The sequence below is a fragment of the Pomacea canaliculata genome, linkage group LG4 (genome assembly GCF_003073045.1).
Source record: "Pomacea canaliculata isolate SZHN2017 linkage group LG4, ASM307304v1, whole genome shotgun sequence".
NCBI lineage: Eukaryota > Metazoa > Mollusca > Gastropoda > Architaenioglossa > Ampullariidae > Pomacea > Pomacea canaliculata.
In genome coordinates, this window is record NC_037593.1 from 11,804,896 (window position 1) to 11,820,894 (window position 15,999).

At 39.2% G+C, this 15,999-nt stretch overlaps 1 protein-coding gene, 1 long non-coding RNA gene, 5 other non-coding genes and 1 pseudogene across 7 annotated transcripts; 5 read left to right on the forward strand and 3 right to left on the reverse strand.

Moving 5' to 3' along the window:
• Nucleotides 1-1,309: 1,309 nt before the first annotated feature.
• LOC112563431 lies at nt 1,310-1,425 on the reverse strand (annotated as a pseudogene).
• Nucleotides 1,412-3,131, forward strand: LOC112562960. Its single transcript, XR_003098947.1, has 3 exons — nt 1,412-1,690; nt 2,489-2,577; nt 2,914-3,131. It is a non-coding gene; the product is annotated as an uncharacterized LOC112562960 (long non-coding RNA).
• Nucleotides 2,006-2,124, forward strand: LOC112563435. Its single transcript, XR_003099055.1, has one exon. It is a non-coding gene; the product is annotated as a 5S ribosomal RNA (ribosomal RNA).
• Nucleotides 2,726-2,844, forward strand: LOC112563424. The gene has a single exon (XR_003099050.1). It is a non-coding gene; the product is annotated as a 5S ribosomal RNA (ribosomal RNA).
• A 1,010-nt stretch (nt 3,132-4,141) lies between the features above and the next one.
• On the reverse strand, nt 4,142-4,334 carry LOC112563411. Its single transcript, XR_003099044.1, has one exon. It is a non-coding gene; the product is annotated as a U2 spliceosomal RNA (small nuclear RNA).
• A 579-nt stretch (nt 4,335-4,913) lies between these two features.
• LOC112563404 lies at nt 4,914-5,031 on the forward strand. Its single transcript, XR_003099038.1, has one exon. It is a non-coding gene; the product is annotated as a 5S ribosomal RNA (ribosomal RNA).
• A 650-nt stretch (nt 5,032-5,681) lies between these two features.
• LOC112563400 lies at nt 5,682-5,800 on the forward strand. Its single transcript, XR_003099034.1, has one exon. It is a non-coding gene; the product is annotated as a 5S ribosomal RNA (ribosomal RNA).
• Nucleotides 5,801-7,325: 1,525 nt separating this feature from the next.
• Nucleotides 7,326-15,970, reverse strand: LOC112561255 (F-box only protein 16-like). The gene is made up of 8 exons (XM_025233618.1): nt 15,758-15,970; nt 15,361-15,396; nt 14,790-14,996; nt 14,118-14,282; nt 12,768-12,943; nt 11,484-11,598; nt 10,985-11,210; nt 7,326-10,211 (listed from the first exon to the last, which is right to left on the reverse strand). Exons 1-8 carry the CDS (start codon nt 15,827-15,829, stop codon nt 10,147-10,149), a joined length of 1,062 nt encoding a protein of 353 aa, XP_025089403.1. The 5' UTR covers nt 15,830-15,970; the 3' UTR covers nt 7,326-10,146.
• Nucleotides 15,971-15,999: the final 29 nt, after the last annotated feature.

Here is a 15,999-nt window from a genome sequence, read left to right on the forward strand (position 1 = left end):
GCATTATCCAAGGTGAGGAACACTCAGGTGCGCAGGTCATCCTATGAAATCTCCATCGTTGTTTTCGTGCTGAAAGAGGGGCACTTTCGGCACAGGTAACACATGTTATTGCCACATAGTGTCGTCGTCGTCGGTCAAAAAGGCGTCGTCATCCGGGCGGTGGCGCGTCTCCTTGCTGCGTTTGCTGGGTTCTGTGTCTGTCGTTACGTTGTCGATGTAAGTCCTTTTAGGCACAGAGCCCCTCGGGAGCTGCGTTGATGGCGCTTCTTGGGGGCGTGCGGTGGGGCTCTCCTGGCTGTAGCTTGTCTTGCTTGGGGTCAAGGGTGGAGGGGGAGGTGGGGGTGCTGCCCTGCTTGGCCGGCGGGGTCGGAGGCCCGGCGTAGACTCCCACGGCTGGTCCACTGGGCTCTGCGTCCTCGGGGCAGGCTTTGCCTTAACCCTGCCGAGGACCGTGAGTGTCGGCGCTGTGCTTGGCTCTTTGTCGTCTCGCCTGGGGGTGGTTTTGCTGTGGCCAGTGGGTCCGGTCGCCGGTCTGTATTGTTTTCTGACGTCGGGGCAGTCTCGCCTGGTGTGTCCCGGCCGTCCGCAAACCAGACAGGTTGACGCTCTGCCTTTAACTGTCACTAACATTTTGAGAGAAAGTTCTGGTACAGTGAATGTGGTGGGGATTTTCCCCATGTTCTTTCTCTGTATCTCAAGCTTCAGGTATCTTGTACCTTTGTCGCTGCCGTCGTCCTCTCGTTCTGTCTGAATTTCCTTCACTCTCCCTATTTGTTCGAAGCTCCTAGTGATGAGAGAGTTCTGGATATATAGTGGGACCCAATGGATCCTTATCTCCACCACTGCGCAGTCCGCGTGTTCAACATGTGCCGTGACGCCTTGTGGAAGTGTCATGGGGCTGGCCTCAAGGACTGTCGGTACGAACTCTGGTCTTGTAAAGGTGACATTGACTAGGCGAGGGTTTTCACCCTTCCACAAGCCGATTATCTCGGCCTTTGGTACTCCGGACGCTATCAAGACGGCGACGATGGCCTCCCTTCTAGTGAGGAGGGCGTGTCGGCCTGACAGATGCAGCTGGATCGTTGATCTTCTTAGGAGATCATCGCAGTCTTCGTCGATGAGGGTGAGGGAGACTTCTCCCACCTCCGAGAGAGGGATGAAACCGCCTGGTGGTCTTGCTACTGAGGGGGTGTCCTTGCCGCCGGTGACGATCTCCGAGTACAGGGAAGGCATGTCTGGAAGATGTCGGTGCTGAGCCGTTGAGCCTTCTCTGGGTCGCTGCTGTGTAGCTGACTCCTCTTGCTGTGTCGTGGAGTCGCCGCTGCAGTTGCCGCTCGGAGTATCCGGCCTTAAAAGGCCACGATATTGCAAAACTTACGGGACAGATACTACACTTTGATCTTAGCCAAAAGGCCGAGAAGCGATAACCAGAATGTGCCAGACATTCATGACAGCATCGTCTGGCTTTCCGTCACATTCGGGTTTGGCAAACTAGCATGTCATTTAAGAAGCTTTCAATGTAGAAAGTCGCCATGCTTTTAAGAAATTGCATGATATTCTGACTGCAAATACTATCTTCAAAGATTTAGCGTATTTCTGCAGCTACATTGTCACTATGAAATAGCGGAGCAACGTTCAGGGGTTAAAACTGCAGCTGTCTTCTCCGAGCGACACAAGGGAAACAACACGAGTGAGTGAGTCCCTCGCTAGCTTTGCAAAAAAAAAAACTATGAACGGATATAGCGATAGTATTAGTTCGTGATAAAGTGCGCCGGTTGCTGTCTCCATTGATTTACGTCATCGTACGTGTTGGTCGGGGAGTAGAGCAGGTGTCTGGCGAAGTTGTTGTCGACTACGTTGGTCGTACTGGCTTACCTAACCTTGATCAGCATCTTAAGCTGTTGGGGTTGTCTCCTGTATACTTGTAAATTTTGATCCTTCGCTGCTATAGTCTCTGTCAGTGAGCGTGGGCTGTTTTATAAAGCTTTGTAATGCTGCTATCCTCGCCTACGGCCATACCACGTTGAACACACCGGTTCTCGTCCGATCACCGTAGTTAAGCAACGTCGGGCCCGGTTAGTACTTGGATGGGTGACCGCCTGGGAACACCGGGTGCTGTAGGCAAACCTTTTTACCTTTTTTTTTTTTTTTTTTTTTCCCAATCATTGCATAGTTTTCTTGTGAAGTGTCGTGAACTTTTACACCTTACCCCCATCTTCATTTCCAAGCATTTTTCGGGTGCTGTAGGCAAACCGTTTTCTTATTATCTTCCTCCTTTCTGTAATATTTAGTCCCAAATAGGACTAACAGAGTTTCTCAACTCTTAGGTGGGCGGTAAAGAAAAAAAAAGTTGTAAGGGGGAGGGGTGCTTTTTTTTCATTTCAAGTGAATTTGTGATAGTGCTATCTATTTCTTGGTCTATTTAAAGCAATAAAAGTAGACCAAATATATTGGACAATTTCGATCAATATTTCCAAAATGTTGCCAGATTTGACCCGCATCGATGGAGAACACGTGGACTTTCATTGAGCAAAAGGCACACCAGAATAATCTAAATACGCTACCAGCCACTACCAGGTGTATATTTGTGTGTGAGAGAGAGAGTGGGGGAAACTTAAATTATTTTGCACTGTAGGTTGGACGTGTCGTTTAATTTATGATTATATGTAGTCTGTGTCAGTGAGTGTGCGGCTGTTTTATAAAGCTTTGTAATGCTGCTATCCTCGCCTACGGCCATACCACGTTGAACACACCGGTTCTCGTCCGATCACCGAAGTTAAGCAACGTCGGGCCCGGTTAGTACTTGGATGGGTGACCGCCTGGGAACACCGGGTGCTGTAGGCAAACTTTTTGCTTTTCTTCCGTTGATTTCTACTGATTTCATCTATTCATAGTTTTCTGTATATTTTTCAGAGGCGGCCTTAGCAGCAGTACGCGGTGCCCTGCTGTTTGGTCCTATGCGAGGGCCGAGAGCCGTAAGTGTAGGCTGCATACCGTACCACAAGAATCTCCTATCGCGGGCCTCCATTACGATCTGTATGTAAGCATAATTATTGTCATAAACCATTTTTTAGTTTTTTGGTTTGCTTTTTGGTTTTGTGTGTGTGTGTGTGTGTGTGTGTGTGTGTGTGTGTGTGTGTGTGTGTGTGTGTGGGTTGGTTTTTTTTTATTAGTATTAAATATATGACTTTTAGGCTTGTACTACCTCAATTTTAGTTACAGGTTAATCCAAGTTCGCATCTTCTTGTAGTGTGTTTGGAATGGATGGGTTCTCTATCTCGCTAGCTTCAAGTACTGTCTTAAAATGACCATACCACTGTTCAGCCTCTATTGTGCTTCTCTCCAAACATTTTTTTTACACGATATATTCTTTATACGTCATCATAGGCTAACAACTCGTGTGATCATCGATGGTGGCTGAGCCCACCTGATGAATGTCTAACAGAGTTTTTATTATTTATTTACTTATTTATTTATTTATTTATTTTGTGCCGACACACTACGTGCAGAGGAGGAGTGGAGGGTACGTTTTCCTAGAAAGGTGTAGTATTCGTATTTTTGTGCATCTGAGGATGATTGTATGCTGACTTTTTCCTTTTCTTTTTCTTTATAATATATGGATAATTAATGCGTAATGTTGTGGTTATAGGCGCAGTCTGCGGCGCCGTTGAGTGTTTGGGCCTGGCTAATGTCACGTACTAATGGCCTGGCAGATGCCATGAAATATTTGAAGAGTTTATGCTTTGTTTTTGTTGTGAGTTGTTCCGTTTTATTGGTATTTGATTGGAGCATGTGTGTGGCCCAGGAAAGTTGAGGTCGCTCGTGCCCACAGACAGCGTCATTTAGAGTAGTATAACGTCTGTCCCGAAGTGGAGACTAGAGCTGTGTTTTGTTTGTGATTGAAGAGAATTTGTAAGTGTGGAAGAACTTTCCAGATGTATAGATTTACGGAATATCAGTTGCCAGTTCCTGTTGTTACAGTGTATATAGTGCCGAAGTTGATCATCAAGAAAATGAACTTTTTCTCTGTGGAAGTCAAGCCTGACTGTATGGCTGGTGACAGGCTAGTTAGCAGTCGTCACCCTGCATCGTTCACCAAAGAGGTTCCTAGTTTGACATTGATTATGAATACTCTCCAGGAGGAGAGTGGGCCGATCCTGGAGGTACTGCAATACCAGGCCGACCCGTGACAGAGGTGGAGCAAGCCCCTAACACTCCGTCATGTTTCAAAAATCAGTTTAATATCGAAGTCCCCCAATGGAGGACGTATCAGATATTAAGCTGATAAGAACAGATACTACACTTTGATCTTAGCCAAAAGGCCGAGAAGCGATAACCAGAATGTGCCAGACATTCATGACAGCATCGTCTGGCTTTCCGTCACATTCGGGTTTGGCAAACTAGCATGCCATTTAAGAAGCTTTCAATGTAGAAAGTCGCCATGCTTTTAAGAAATTGCATGATATTCTGACTGCAAATACTATCTTCAAAGAGTTAGCGTATTTCTGCAGCTACGTTGTCACAATGAAATAGCGGAGCAACGTTCAGGGGTTAAAACTGCAGCTGTCTTCTCCGAGCGACACAAGGGAAACAACACGAGTGAGTGAGTCCCTCGCTAGCTTTGCAAAAAAAAACCAAAAAACTATGAACGGATATAGCGAGTTCGTGACAAAGTGCGCCGGTTGCTGTCTCCATTGATCTTACGTCATCGTACGTGTTGGTCGGGGGGGTAGAGCAGGTGTCTGGCGAAGTTGCTGTCGACTACGTTGGTCGTACTGGCTCACCTAACCTTGATCAGCATCTTAAGCTGTTGGGGTTGTCTCCTGTATACTTGTAAATTTTGATCCTTCGCTGCTATAGTCTCTGTCAGTGAGCGTGGGCTGTTTATAAAGCTTTGCAATGCTGCTTTCCTCGCCTACCGCATACCACGTTGAACACACCGGTTCTCGTCCGATCACCGAAGTTAAGCAACGTCGGGCCCGGTTAGTACTTGGATGGGTGACCGCCTGGGAACACCGGGTGCTGTAGGCAAACCTTTTGCTTTTTTTTTTTTTTTTTTTTTTTTCATTCATTGCATAGTTTTCTTGTGAAGTGTTGTGAACATTTACACCTTACCCCCATCTTCATTTCCAAGCATTTTTCGGGTGCTGTAGGCAAACCCTTTTCTTATTATCTTCCTCCTTTCTGTAATATTTAGTCTCATATAGGATTAACAGAGTTTCTCAGTGGGCGGTAAATAGAAAAAAAAAAGTTGTAAGGGGGGGGGGGAGGGTGTGTGTGTGTGGTTTTTTTTTTTCATTTCACGTGAATTTCTGATAGTGCCATCTATTTCTTGGTCTATTTAAAGCAATAAAAGTAGATAAAATATATTGGACAATTTTGATCAATATTTTCAAAATGTTGCCAGATTTGACCACCATCGATGGAGAACACGTGGACTTTCATTGAGCGAAAGGCACACCAGAATAATCTAAATACGCTACCAGCCACTACCAGGTGTATATTTGTGTGTGTGTGTGTGTGTGTTTGAGAGAGAGAGAGAATAGAGAGAGAGTGTGGGGGGAACTTAAATTATTTTGCACTGCAGGTTGGGCGTGTCGTTTATTTTATGATTACAGTATATTTAGTCTCCGTCAGTGAGTGTGCGGCTATTTATAAAGCTTTGTAATGCTGCTATCCTCGCCTACGGCCATACCACGTTGAACACACCGGTTCTCGTCTGATCACCGAAGTTAAACAACGTCGGGCCCGGTTAGTACTTGGATGGGTGACCGCCTGGGAACACCGGGTGCTGTAGGCAAAACCTTTTGCTTTTCTCTTTTTTGTTTTCTTTCATTCATTGCATAGTTTTCTTGTGAAGTGTCGTGAACGTTTACACCTTGCCCCCATCTTCGTTTCCAAGCATTTTTCGGGTGCTGTAGGCAAACCGTTTTCTTATTCTCTTCCTCCTTTCTGTAATATTTAGATTCATAGGATATTTTTTCTCTCTTTTTGTTGCATTTATGGTATTGCATTAACCAGAGACGTTATAACGTCTATGCATTAACATTGAAACGATTTTCATTCACTTTAGGTTCGGCAGACGACTGCACACGTGTTTAGAGTTCACGATTTGCAGGAGGTGCAGGTAGCAATTAAGAGCTAAGAATTAAAGCCAGTGCGAATACATGTAGTACGTACCATGGGTGACGGTAGAGCGTCAGACTGAGAAAATAAGTTACGATTACAATTACAAGGGGTCCGGAGAGATCGCCTACCCTGGGGCCCCGTGCTGGCTCGGCCACCTTGGGGCTAAGTAATCTTCTTTCTAATAATAGATTCAGTTCCCTGTTCTCGATAGGTGCCTTTGTCAAACAGGGTGCTAAAATACTTTCTTAAAAATTACAAAAGCACCACCCTAATATTTAAAAACTTCGACCATGATGCCATGTGGCATGCACTTTTTTGGGGGGGTTTGTTTTGTTTTATATATATAAGTGACTTGTTGACTTATCATAGGGTAACAACTCACTGATCGATGGTGGCTGAGCCCACCTGCTGAATGACTAAGCGAGTTTTTTTCTTTTTTCTTTTTGTTTTTGTTTTATTTTAGAATGTGGGAGAGAAAGGGGAAAGATTGTCGCGGGCCAGCTCTTCACTTTCCATGAAGATCGAGAGACATGCTTAATTATTATCATATACTAAGAAAATAATTTGCGAATACCCTTACAAGAGGCCCGTACTTGCCTTAGATCTAAGTAATCTCCCTTCTAATGAATGGACTGAATAATAGATTCAGTCTAATGTTGTTGATAGATGCGTTTATCAAATAGTACCTTTCTAGGAAGACGCGGTCGCCACCTATAGTATCTGGGCACTCGCCATGCGTCTCTGCATGACAATTTTAACAAGAACAAAAAGAGTGGAATCGGTTACTCACATTTTAGGAAATACCATAAAAACTTTAACTCACACACACATAATGATAACATTATATATGCATCTCAATGCTTGAGCTTTTCTCTGTAATGAATTAGTCCACTTTAACCTATAATATTTGATGTTTCTTTATGTTGGCGATTTTCAATTGATAATGGCGATTAAGTCTGGCAAGGCAGCATAAGCAGACTTTCACAGGCTTCCATTACAGAGTTATCAGCATAAAACTAATAGCACAAAGCCATTTAATGTATCCTCCATTTCAACAGCAATTATGATGGGTTTAAATCTGCCATTCTCACAATGCATTGTCTGACCCAAGTGTGGCGTTTCCTCTGTGCATAAAACTTTGGTGTTTTGGTATTTTATGTTAAATACACATACACACACAGAGTCAAAAACATAAACATATTTTACATAGTTTATTTAAATACCTTTTGTAAACTATAATCACAGACATGATGGGTATGGCAATAATACTTAAGGACGGATTATGCCATAATCCACAGATTTCTTTAAGCAGGCATTTAAAAATAATTGGCTTCATACATTAAATTATGAATTTACTATCATGCTGATGTGTTAATATTAATAATTTTTTATTACCATTAAGTAGAAAGAAAAAGAAATAATTTTATTTAAAAAAGTTCTGATGATTGAAGACTTTTTTTTTTTGCAATGTATGATTTATACATGATCTCAGGATGATGAAGCAGTCTTCACATTAAATATTGAAGAAAAAAAAAACCCACATAAGTCTCAATGAGACTGTGTGCATACAAGGACTGTAAGCAATATCAAGGGTCTCAAATAATTCACTGACAGTGGAGGTTGAGGGAGATGGACTACAGGAATTTTGCAAATATTCTGTAGATATGCACCTGTAGATTAATTTACCTGTCATCACTGTATCTTACCCTAATGTCATCACTGCATTCTACTTTAATGTACCTAATATCTCTATGTCTTCACAGCATGTCAAGCATTTTTTCCCCTATTGTTGCCCATTCTTGTATATACTGTACATTTGGTTTTTATCTAAGTACACGCTCCTATATGAACACGATTTTGCACTTCAAAAGTCATACTTTTACATCATCATCATCATTATCATCATATCATAAAAAATTATATGGTTATTTCTGTCCTTTTTGTTGCTAGCTAATGAACATCAAGTGTGAATCAAAGTAGGTAACATGAGAATGAAAGGAAAACAACAAAAGGAAACAATGGCTTCAAATGACAATATGATTTGGTGTTACTTCAAAGCCCAGCAAAAAAAAGTATATTTTTTGTAGGAAGTGTAATTTTTATATAGGAAATATATAAAAGGAAAAAACCTGTTTCTTAAGTCTGTAGTAAACTGCAATATAAATATAGTACACTATTAAAAGCAGACATGTATCACAAAGCTACTTTGTAAAAAAAGTTCTACTTACAGATCAACAAATGAATAAAACTGTGGAGGTCCTAGTGTGGTTACATCTTATACAATCTTATATAAAGACTAAGAATGACAATTGCATTACTGCTAAAGTGTTTTAGCAATTTTAAAAAGAACATTTAAGAGCCAGATATATACCATACACCATCCAGTATTTGGACTGATTGCTGAATGGTTTCTATGAATATGTAGGGAAATCTTCTATAACCTGGCTATTTGGAAATGGGAATATTATAATTGACATCAACAAAATGAAATGTATGGATACAATATACTTAGAATACATAAAGCATTCTACAATCCCAAACTAATGTTGATGGAACCCTGCTGGTAAGAAAGAAAAGTAATAATACAATTTATGAAAACAGCGTGCTATTACCAAGTTCATTCATTATGGTATGAGGTTCTAAGGCTGAGTTACTAGACCTATACTGTAATATAAATATGCCAAATGCAATAAATCATTTTGTTGGTCTGAATTTCATTCAAGGCCTTCATTTCTGGGTAGCAGAGTAATTGCCTAAAGGAGCGTTAAAATATTTGATTTTATGGCAGATTTTTCTCTTAAATAGTACTAAGTGCAAGATTTTTGAAAATGCCAACACTATTGAAAAAGGTGTAACATACACTTTGACTAAAAACGTGAAAAAGACTTGATAATAATAATAAAGGTGCGAAATCCCAACCCTATGAGGAAGCTCAAGGCGCTTTACAAATATTAAGTATAACAATAATAATCACGATAGGAGGAAATTGAAGAAACCAACCAAGATGACAGGAAAGAAAAGGGTTAGGAATGGGTGGAGGGGAAGTGAGTGTAGTATTATCTGAGTAACAGCTGAAAGAATACAGTGCTCTGTTATCCAATAAGTCTATGAAAGAAAAATAAGTGCATGAACTATGGAAAAGGAATTCATGGAGACAGAAGAAAAAGGAGGACTAGATTGGTCTGTGTAGCCTGGTGACACATTTTGCAGTTGAAGATTGAGAGTTTAGATCATCGGAGAAGTCTTTAGAAAGAACAGATCAAGAATGCTGAGGATAAACCTCTGCAGGTCAAACAAGCAGTAGACAGTTGCTGCCTTGAGTCATCAAGAAGTTTTGCAAATTGCACATATTTCATCTCGCTGTCAAACAAGAAACTGGAATGAGATGAAAATCGTATTGTGGAAGAAGGACTGTAAGTCAACAGATCAGATGAAACCACAGAATTGAAACCAAATGTCACAAATGAGAAACACAGTCCAGCACATCACTAGGATTATGACAGATCAAACAATGGACTCCAAAATCAAAATTAATTAAAAAGAACAAAGATTTGGGGCCTTCCTTCAGAAATATTTTCATTATTAACAAATAGAAAATGGAATTTTTGTAACACAAGTAAAAATGACATTCACTTCTAATGAGATTATTGGGATGATGATAAAATAAACTGAAACTGAATGTAAAAAACACATATTGGGATTAAAGCACATCTGGATCCTCAGTATGATGTCAATACAACAAATAAAAGAAAAGTTTGAATAATGACTGCTCTCATAATTTCAAGTTTGCCTTTAGGCATCAGTCATCCTCTCTTGGAATGTAGTATAGATGAGCACTCTTTCACTTGAATGTTTCAGTTTTCAGTCAATCAGTCAATCCTTTCTGTTAGTAATGAATAGTATTTTCTCTTCCTTTAGTCGGTTCATCTAAAAAAAAAACTGCAAAGATCTTGTTCAGGATCTGTCGCATAAAAATAACAAATCCTCTTGAAAAGAGAAGGAAAAGAAGACTCGTCTTTAATCATTGTCAGAATCTGCTTGGTCTGGAACTTTCCATGGCATTGAGGGAAACAGCTCTGTGCCTATTGACATATGCAAGAACACACACAGATATTAAAACAACATACCCAGAAATAAAACAGAAATGTTTGAGTAATTCTAAAGTGCTCCAAACACCAGAAATAACCCTCATTTTCAACTAAGCATATGTTTATTCCTTACACTGCTATGCTTAAAGATCACGAAGATTCAAGCGACAAATTACAGTGTTCCCTCACTACTTCGCGGTTCATCTATTACGGATTCACTACTTCGCAGTTTTTTTTGAGTGAAGTATCGATCAATATTTTTCGTGCTGGGAATTATCGTTCTACAAAATACCATAGATATTTCATCAGGAAAAAGACGAAAAATGTAGCTATATTTGTATTTCTATTAAAATACCATGGTTATTTTGTAGAAAGAAAGAAAGAAATAATTGTGTATGAGAAATCCATTGCTATGCGTAAGCGACGAGCCATGATTGTTATCTCCCATCTCGCAGCCAGTTAGCATCAGTTTTCTGGGTTTCTTTGAGTACAGTTATAATTTTTTTTACACTAATTTGTTATTGTACTGTATTAATACCATGATTACTATATTACTTTACACTCACATGATATTGTTTTACATGTATATATTATTATTGCATATATGTCCCTATTTCGCGGAAATTCGTTTATCGCGGCTGATCATAGCACCTATCCCCCGCGATAAACGAGGGAACACTGTACTGAGAACGCTACAATAAGGGAAGAATTTTCTGAAAACTAGAAGTTTCTAACATAATTTTTCTTATAATAAAGAAAATATTTACTTGGAGGATCACGTGCTGAACGTGCTGTCACAGGTCGTGGAATAGATTTGGGTGTTTTGGGAGGTGGACTGACCGGTGGTGGTCGTGTTATGGTTGCAATGATTCCATTTGGCTTCATGGCGTCTTTGTGGTAGTAAGTCATTTTTCCCCCTACCGCTTCATCGGCCTGCTGTGCCCACTTAGGTCTTTCACTTGAAGTTGCTGTGGATATGCCTGCACTAACTCTCTGAAGATACAATTACATACAGATGAGAGGAAAATAAACACTGTACTAAATAATACCCTGATTTATTCTTTTAAAGAGAAAATTTATTTAATGTAAAGAAGTGCATTCAAATTTATATTACAGCATTTGCATTCATGATGGATATGATGATGAGTTTGATTCTGACAATGATGGTGATAAAGGTATAGTTGCATCCAAGGATGGGAAGTGAAAAAAAAAGCAGTCCCCTTATACATGTTAAAATCATATTCACATATTGTTACACCAGCTTACTGATAGGGACTGAGATCGTCGCATTGTGTTCAGCATGATGCTTCCTGTATTTACTTTGCTCCGTGCATGGGTAATAATGTTGTCTGCATCTGACCCATATACGCGCCTTTGACGCCTAAAGGAGTAGAAATAAAGTACAAAAATTAATTAGGCCCATCACTGGGTGATAATGTATTTACACCTTATCATCATAATAAACATGAGATTTATGTCATGCAGAATCATGCTTGTAAGGGAGCATGCTCTCAGCACTTGAGGAAAAAACAGAACACGAATGTTTACAAAGGAATGGACAGATGAACAACAGTACTGATAGAGTAATAAAGACAAACAGCAAAGATGCAAAGTGAGTGGGGTAACAGCTAGAGGATAAAAGAGAAAGGGCAAACTAGTCATTAGACGTTACCGAGGTGAAAAAATTAGCTAGTAGATACAAGTCCTTGTAATAATACATGGAAAGGGCTAGAACTAACAGCCTGCAGCCACACCACAGCAGCTTTGTGCAAAAGATGCATGACATAAAGCAGTAAGGAAATAAAGCACCACCAGCTTCCATTGAGCAAGAGAGGAAGAATGAGCATCTGCAAAAGGACTTATCTTTATCTGCTCTTTCCCTTTAAAGCCAGATAAAAGTATCCTTGAAAAATGATACCAAGTGTCATCCACCATAAATTACTTAACTAAATTGCGTAGGAAGTTAATAAAAAGCAATAAAAATCCCCCTCCTTAAGACAAAGCAACATGGAGTTTCAAACCATGGTGGGTCAAGACATAATAAAACTATGAAGAGGAAAATTGCCCTAAAAGCTTAACATACAAGTGCCATGCCCATAAAATACAGTAACCTATCTACACATGCTAAGGCCTGTGGCACATCTAGGCACAACGGGAAAAAATATTTAATATCAATAATAATATAAAGACATATTATGGATTTCCCTCCAAAGCTTTGGACATTCTGCCCTGATGTGTTCTATCTCTCTGTATGGAAACACATCGTCTCTGACTCCAGATGATTAAGTGGGTCTCTTCTTTTGGGTGCTGACACCAACCGTCATCCTGACAGCTTTTGGGACAGGGCTCATCTTTGTCCTAGTAGCTTTTATCATTTAATAAAAAGTATTATAGTAATATTTTTTGCATTTTAAGACTTCAATCTAAGAAAGAATCAAAGACATTTATATAGATATATATGTGCATGCACATGATGCATGTACCCACACACTGACACAAAATAGTCTGGCTATTTTTATAAAATTTATAAAAATTTCTTATAAAACTTACAATTTCTGAACAGACTTCACAATTTCATCATTTTCCAGGTAATTATTTCGCCAGATATCTTTAGGCACTGGATCAGATCCCCTCCATGGGACCTGACCTGGGACTTTCTTTTGACTTTTTTTACTTTTCTCTTGCTGATGATCCTTGAGCTTTCCAAGATCAATCTTTGGTGGTTTCTGGAAACACATGCATCAACCATTCAATGTCCAATAATTGCTTAGTTGAATTAACAAGTGACATATCTTAGAACAATACTGTATTTCAGTATTTGCTGATTTTCTTTTAGATCTACAGTGGAACCTCGGTTAGCGAACACCTCAGATAGCGAATATTTCGGATAACGAACAAAAGTTTCGTTAAAAATTTGTCTCGGATAGCGAAAAAAAAATTTCGGACAACGAACAGCATCGTTCACCACACGTGACCGACCAGCATGTCATCATTTGCGCTCGAGACACAGTTACAAACGGTCGTTCCTCACCTGTGCGCTTCCTTCTTATTTAGTGATTTTTCTGCTTTATTTTAATAATTTTAATAAGATAATCCTCTGAAGATTAAGAGCAATAGTAGTGAGGTAATGACAAGGAAGCGGCCAACAATTGAATTGAGAAAGGAAATGATTTCAAAGTATGAAGGAGGCATGCGTTTGTCGGATATCGCCGCCAAATACGGCATGTCGAGGTCAACAATCTCGACTATTTTAAAGCAAACGGAGCAGCTTAAAGAAAAGGCAGGAGCGACAGACACTGGATATAAGTTTTTTCATTCAACCTCAAAGTGACATAAAAGGGAAGTCACCCCCAATTTTACAATGTCACGTGCTCATTGAGGGGGAATCCAAGCAGTAATTCCACCCCTTCCTCCCCACACCTCCATCCACCCACGCCCTCAAAATGGCAAGATTTCTTATGTTTAAATGCTTTCATTAATGTTTTTATGTTTATCTAACTCCATTTATATTGTATTATAACTGTTCTCATTAAAACATACCTATATAGCCTGTAACTTTCAAATATTAGCGAGTGAACAGGTGCTGGGAATCAATTTAATCTATTTCCTTTATTTCTTATGGGAACAATTGTTTCGGATAACGAACATTTCGGATAACGAACAACTTTCCAGAACGGATTGTGTTCGTTAACCGAGGTTCCACTGTATTCTGTTTAGGTACATACAAATTAGCTTGCATGATAATGTTTAAAAGAAGCAACTCATATTGAGCTATGTGTCACAAACAAGAATTATTTGTATCACATTATACTTTGTAAGATTATCCACCCCCCTTGCATCCCCATCTTCACAAGACTATGATTATTACAAGTACTCCAAGTTGTCACTGGCAGTGCTCACCTTTGGAGCCATTAGTATCAACATCTTGATGTTCTCAATGAAATTTCTTTTCCAAACCCCTCTCTCATAAGGGCTGGGGGTGAATGACAGGTACCATCCCACACGTACACACCTTGGCATCCATAGCTCATCACGCTCACAAAGGTCATGCCAGTACCAACACACCTGAATGAACCAAGGTTAAACAGGAAAACAGCTGGAATATGCCAAAGCAATAAAAGCTGTGACCTTTTGCAAACTCCTATAATAGTAAAAAAAAATCATGTCTTTTAATCTCCTTGGCATTTACCTCAAACATTCCCCAGGCTCAGAATTTTAAGTAAAAATAGTTTACCTACAGCAGTACTCAAGCTTAAAGCTGCATTGGGTTACTCCAAGTGATGCTCAGAGTTAATTGCTGCCATATAACATACTGACCCCATGCGATGGTCAAGCTTATCTATTTTTACATAAAATTCCAAGCATATGTAACAACTTGGACAAATGCCAAGAAGGTTAATAGTTTTACTTTTAAGAAACATTCAGTTTAAAGATATTTGTATGACTTAAATTCTTTAAGTTCTACAATATCAATTTTAATTTAAAAATTGCACATACTAAATACATGCATACAAATAAATACAGATTGTGAAAATAAAACCATTTCTGATTAAATCAATTTTGAACTATTACCTGGGATGCACGGCATAATGCGCTTGGGTCAAGGAAAGAAAAGATGTAGAGGGAGATCACTCTTGGAAGCACCCGCGTAAAATCAATGTTGGCAGGTGGAACTTTATCATGCACAATATCTCTCACAAACTCCAGTTGTCGACGCTTACTGCTTTGTAAAAGATCTTCTAAGACTCGACAACGCTGCTCATTTGACCACTTTTGATACTGTGTGAATGATAATAAAGACAACAATTCTTTTACAGTGCAGAAGCAGCAACAACTCTTTTACAGTGCATTTGCCTATCTGGCAGTGAATTCATTGTGTAAGATCGAAGAAGTATGAGTGGATCTATATATAATAGATACCTCGAAGCAAAAAAGAAATCATTCAATAACATTTGTTTGCTAGTTATTTAGGTTATATGCTTTCAAATCCATCAGAAATTTAACTGAACTATTTTTTTTTTAAAAGACATAACCACAAAATATATGCCTATATATTTATTTCTACACATACATACTTGCACACAGAGAAGAATCTAAGAGTTAAATTTTTCTTTTCGAAATTACTGACAAGTAAGCTATTTACCCATTTTGCAATAAGATCATGCCTCTCTTCAAAAATCTGAAAAACAAAACTGTAATTATATCATATGCATAAAAAAAAACGACTTACAATTTCCTCAAAAGGGCATTAGCTTGGACTGGGAAAACACAGTTTCACAGCAAACAGGTTATAACGAATATTCTAGTGTTATATTTTGTCAGAGTTAAAATATGAATTTACAAAAGCACATTTAAAAACAACTTATTTCCATAAATTGATGTGTACACATCAGAAAATTATTTTACCTTGAAATCTCTAGTTAGCTTTGGCTTATATATCCGTATATGTATTTTTAAAATCTCTACCTGTGCGTTTTAACAGTGTGAATAATAATGTTATTGACATCAATCACAGTGTTTCATGTGTAATTTACACTTGCCTTGTTGTTTGTTTCTTCATTGCTTAATGGCGTCCAAGCGCTTTTGATGCGATTTTTAGCTATCATAGCCATATGATATTATAACATCAAGATTCCGTACTAAATGACAATAATAATATATAATATTTATCCCAGAATGTGAAGACTGGTTTCCCAACAAATCACCATTCATAGGAAGACGCCATATTGTTAGAGTGTTGCTAGTCTCTACTACATTGTGATTCTTGTCATTTTTAATAGTA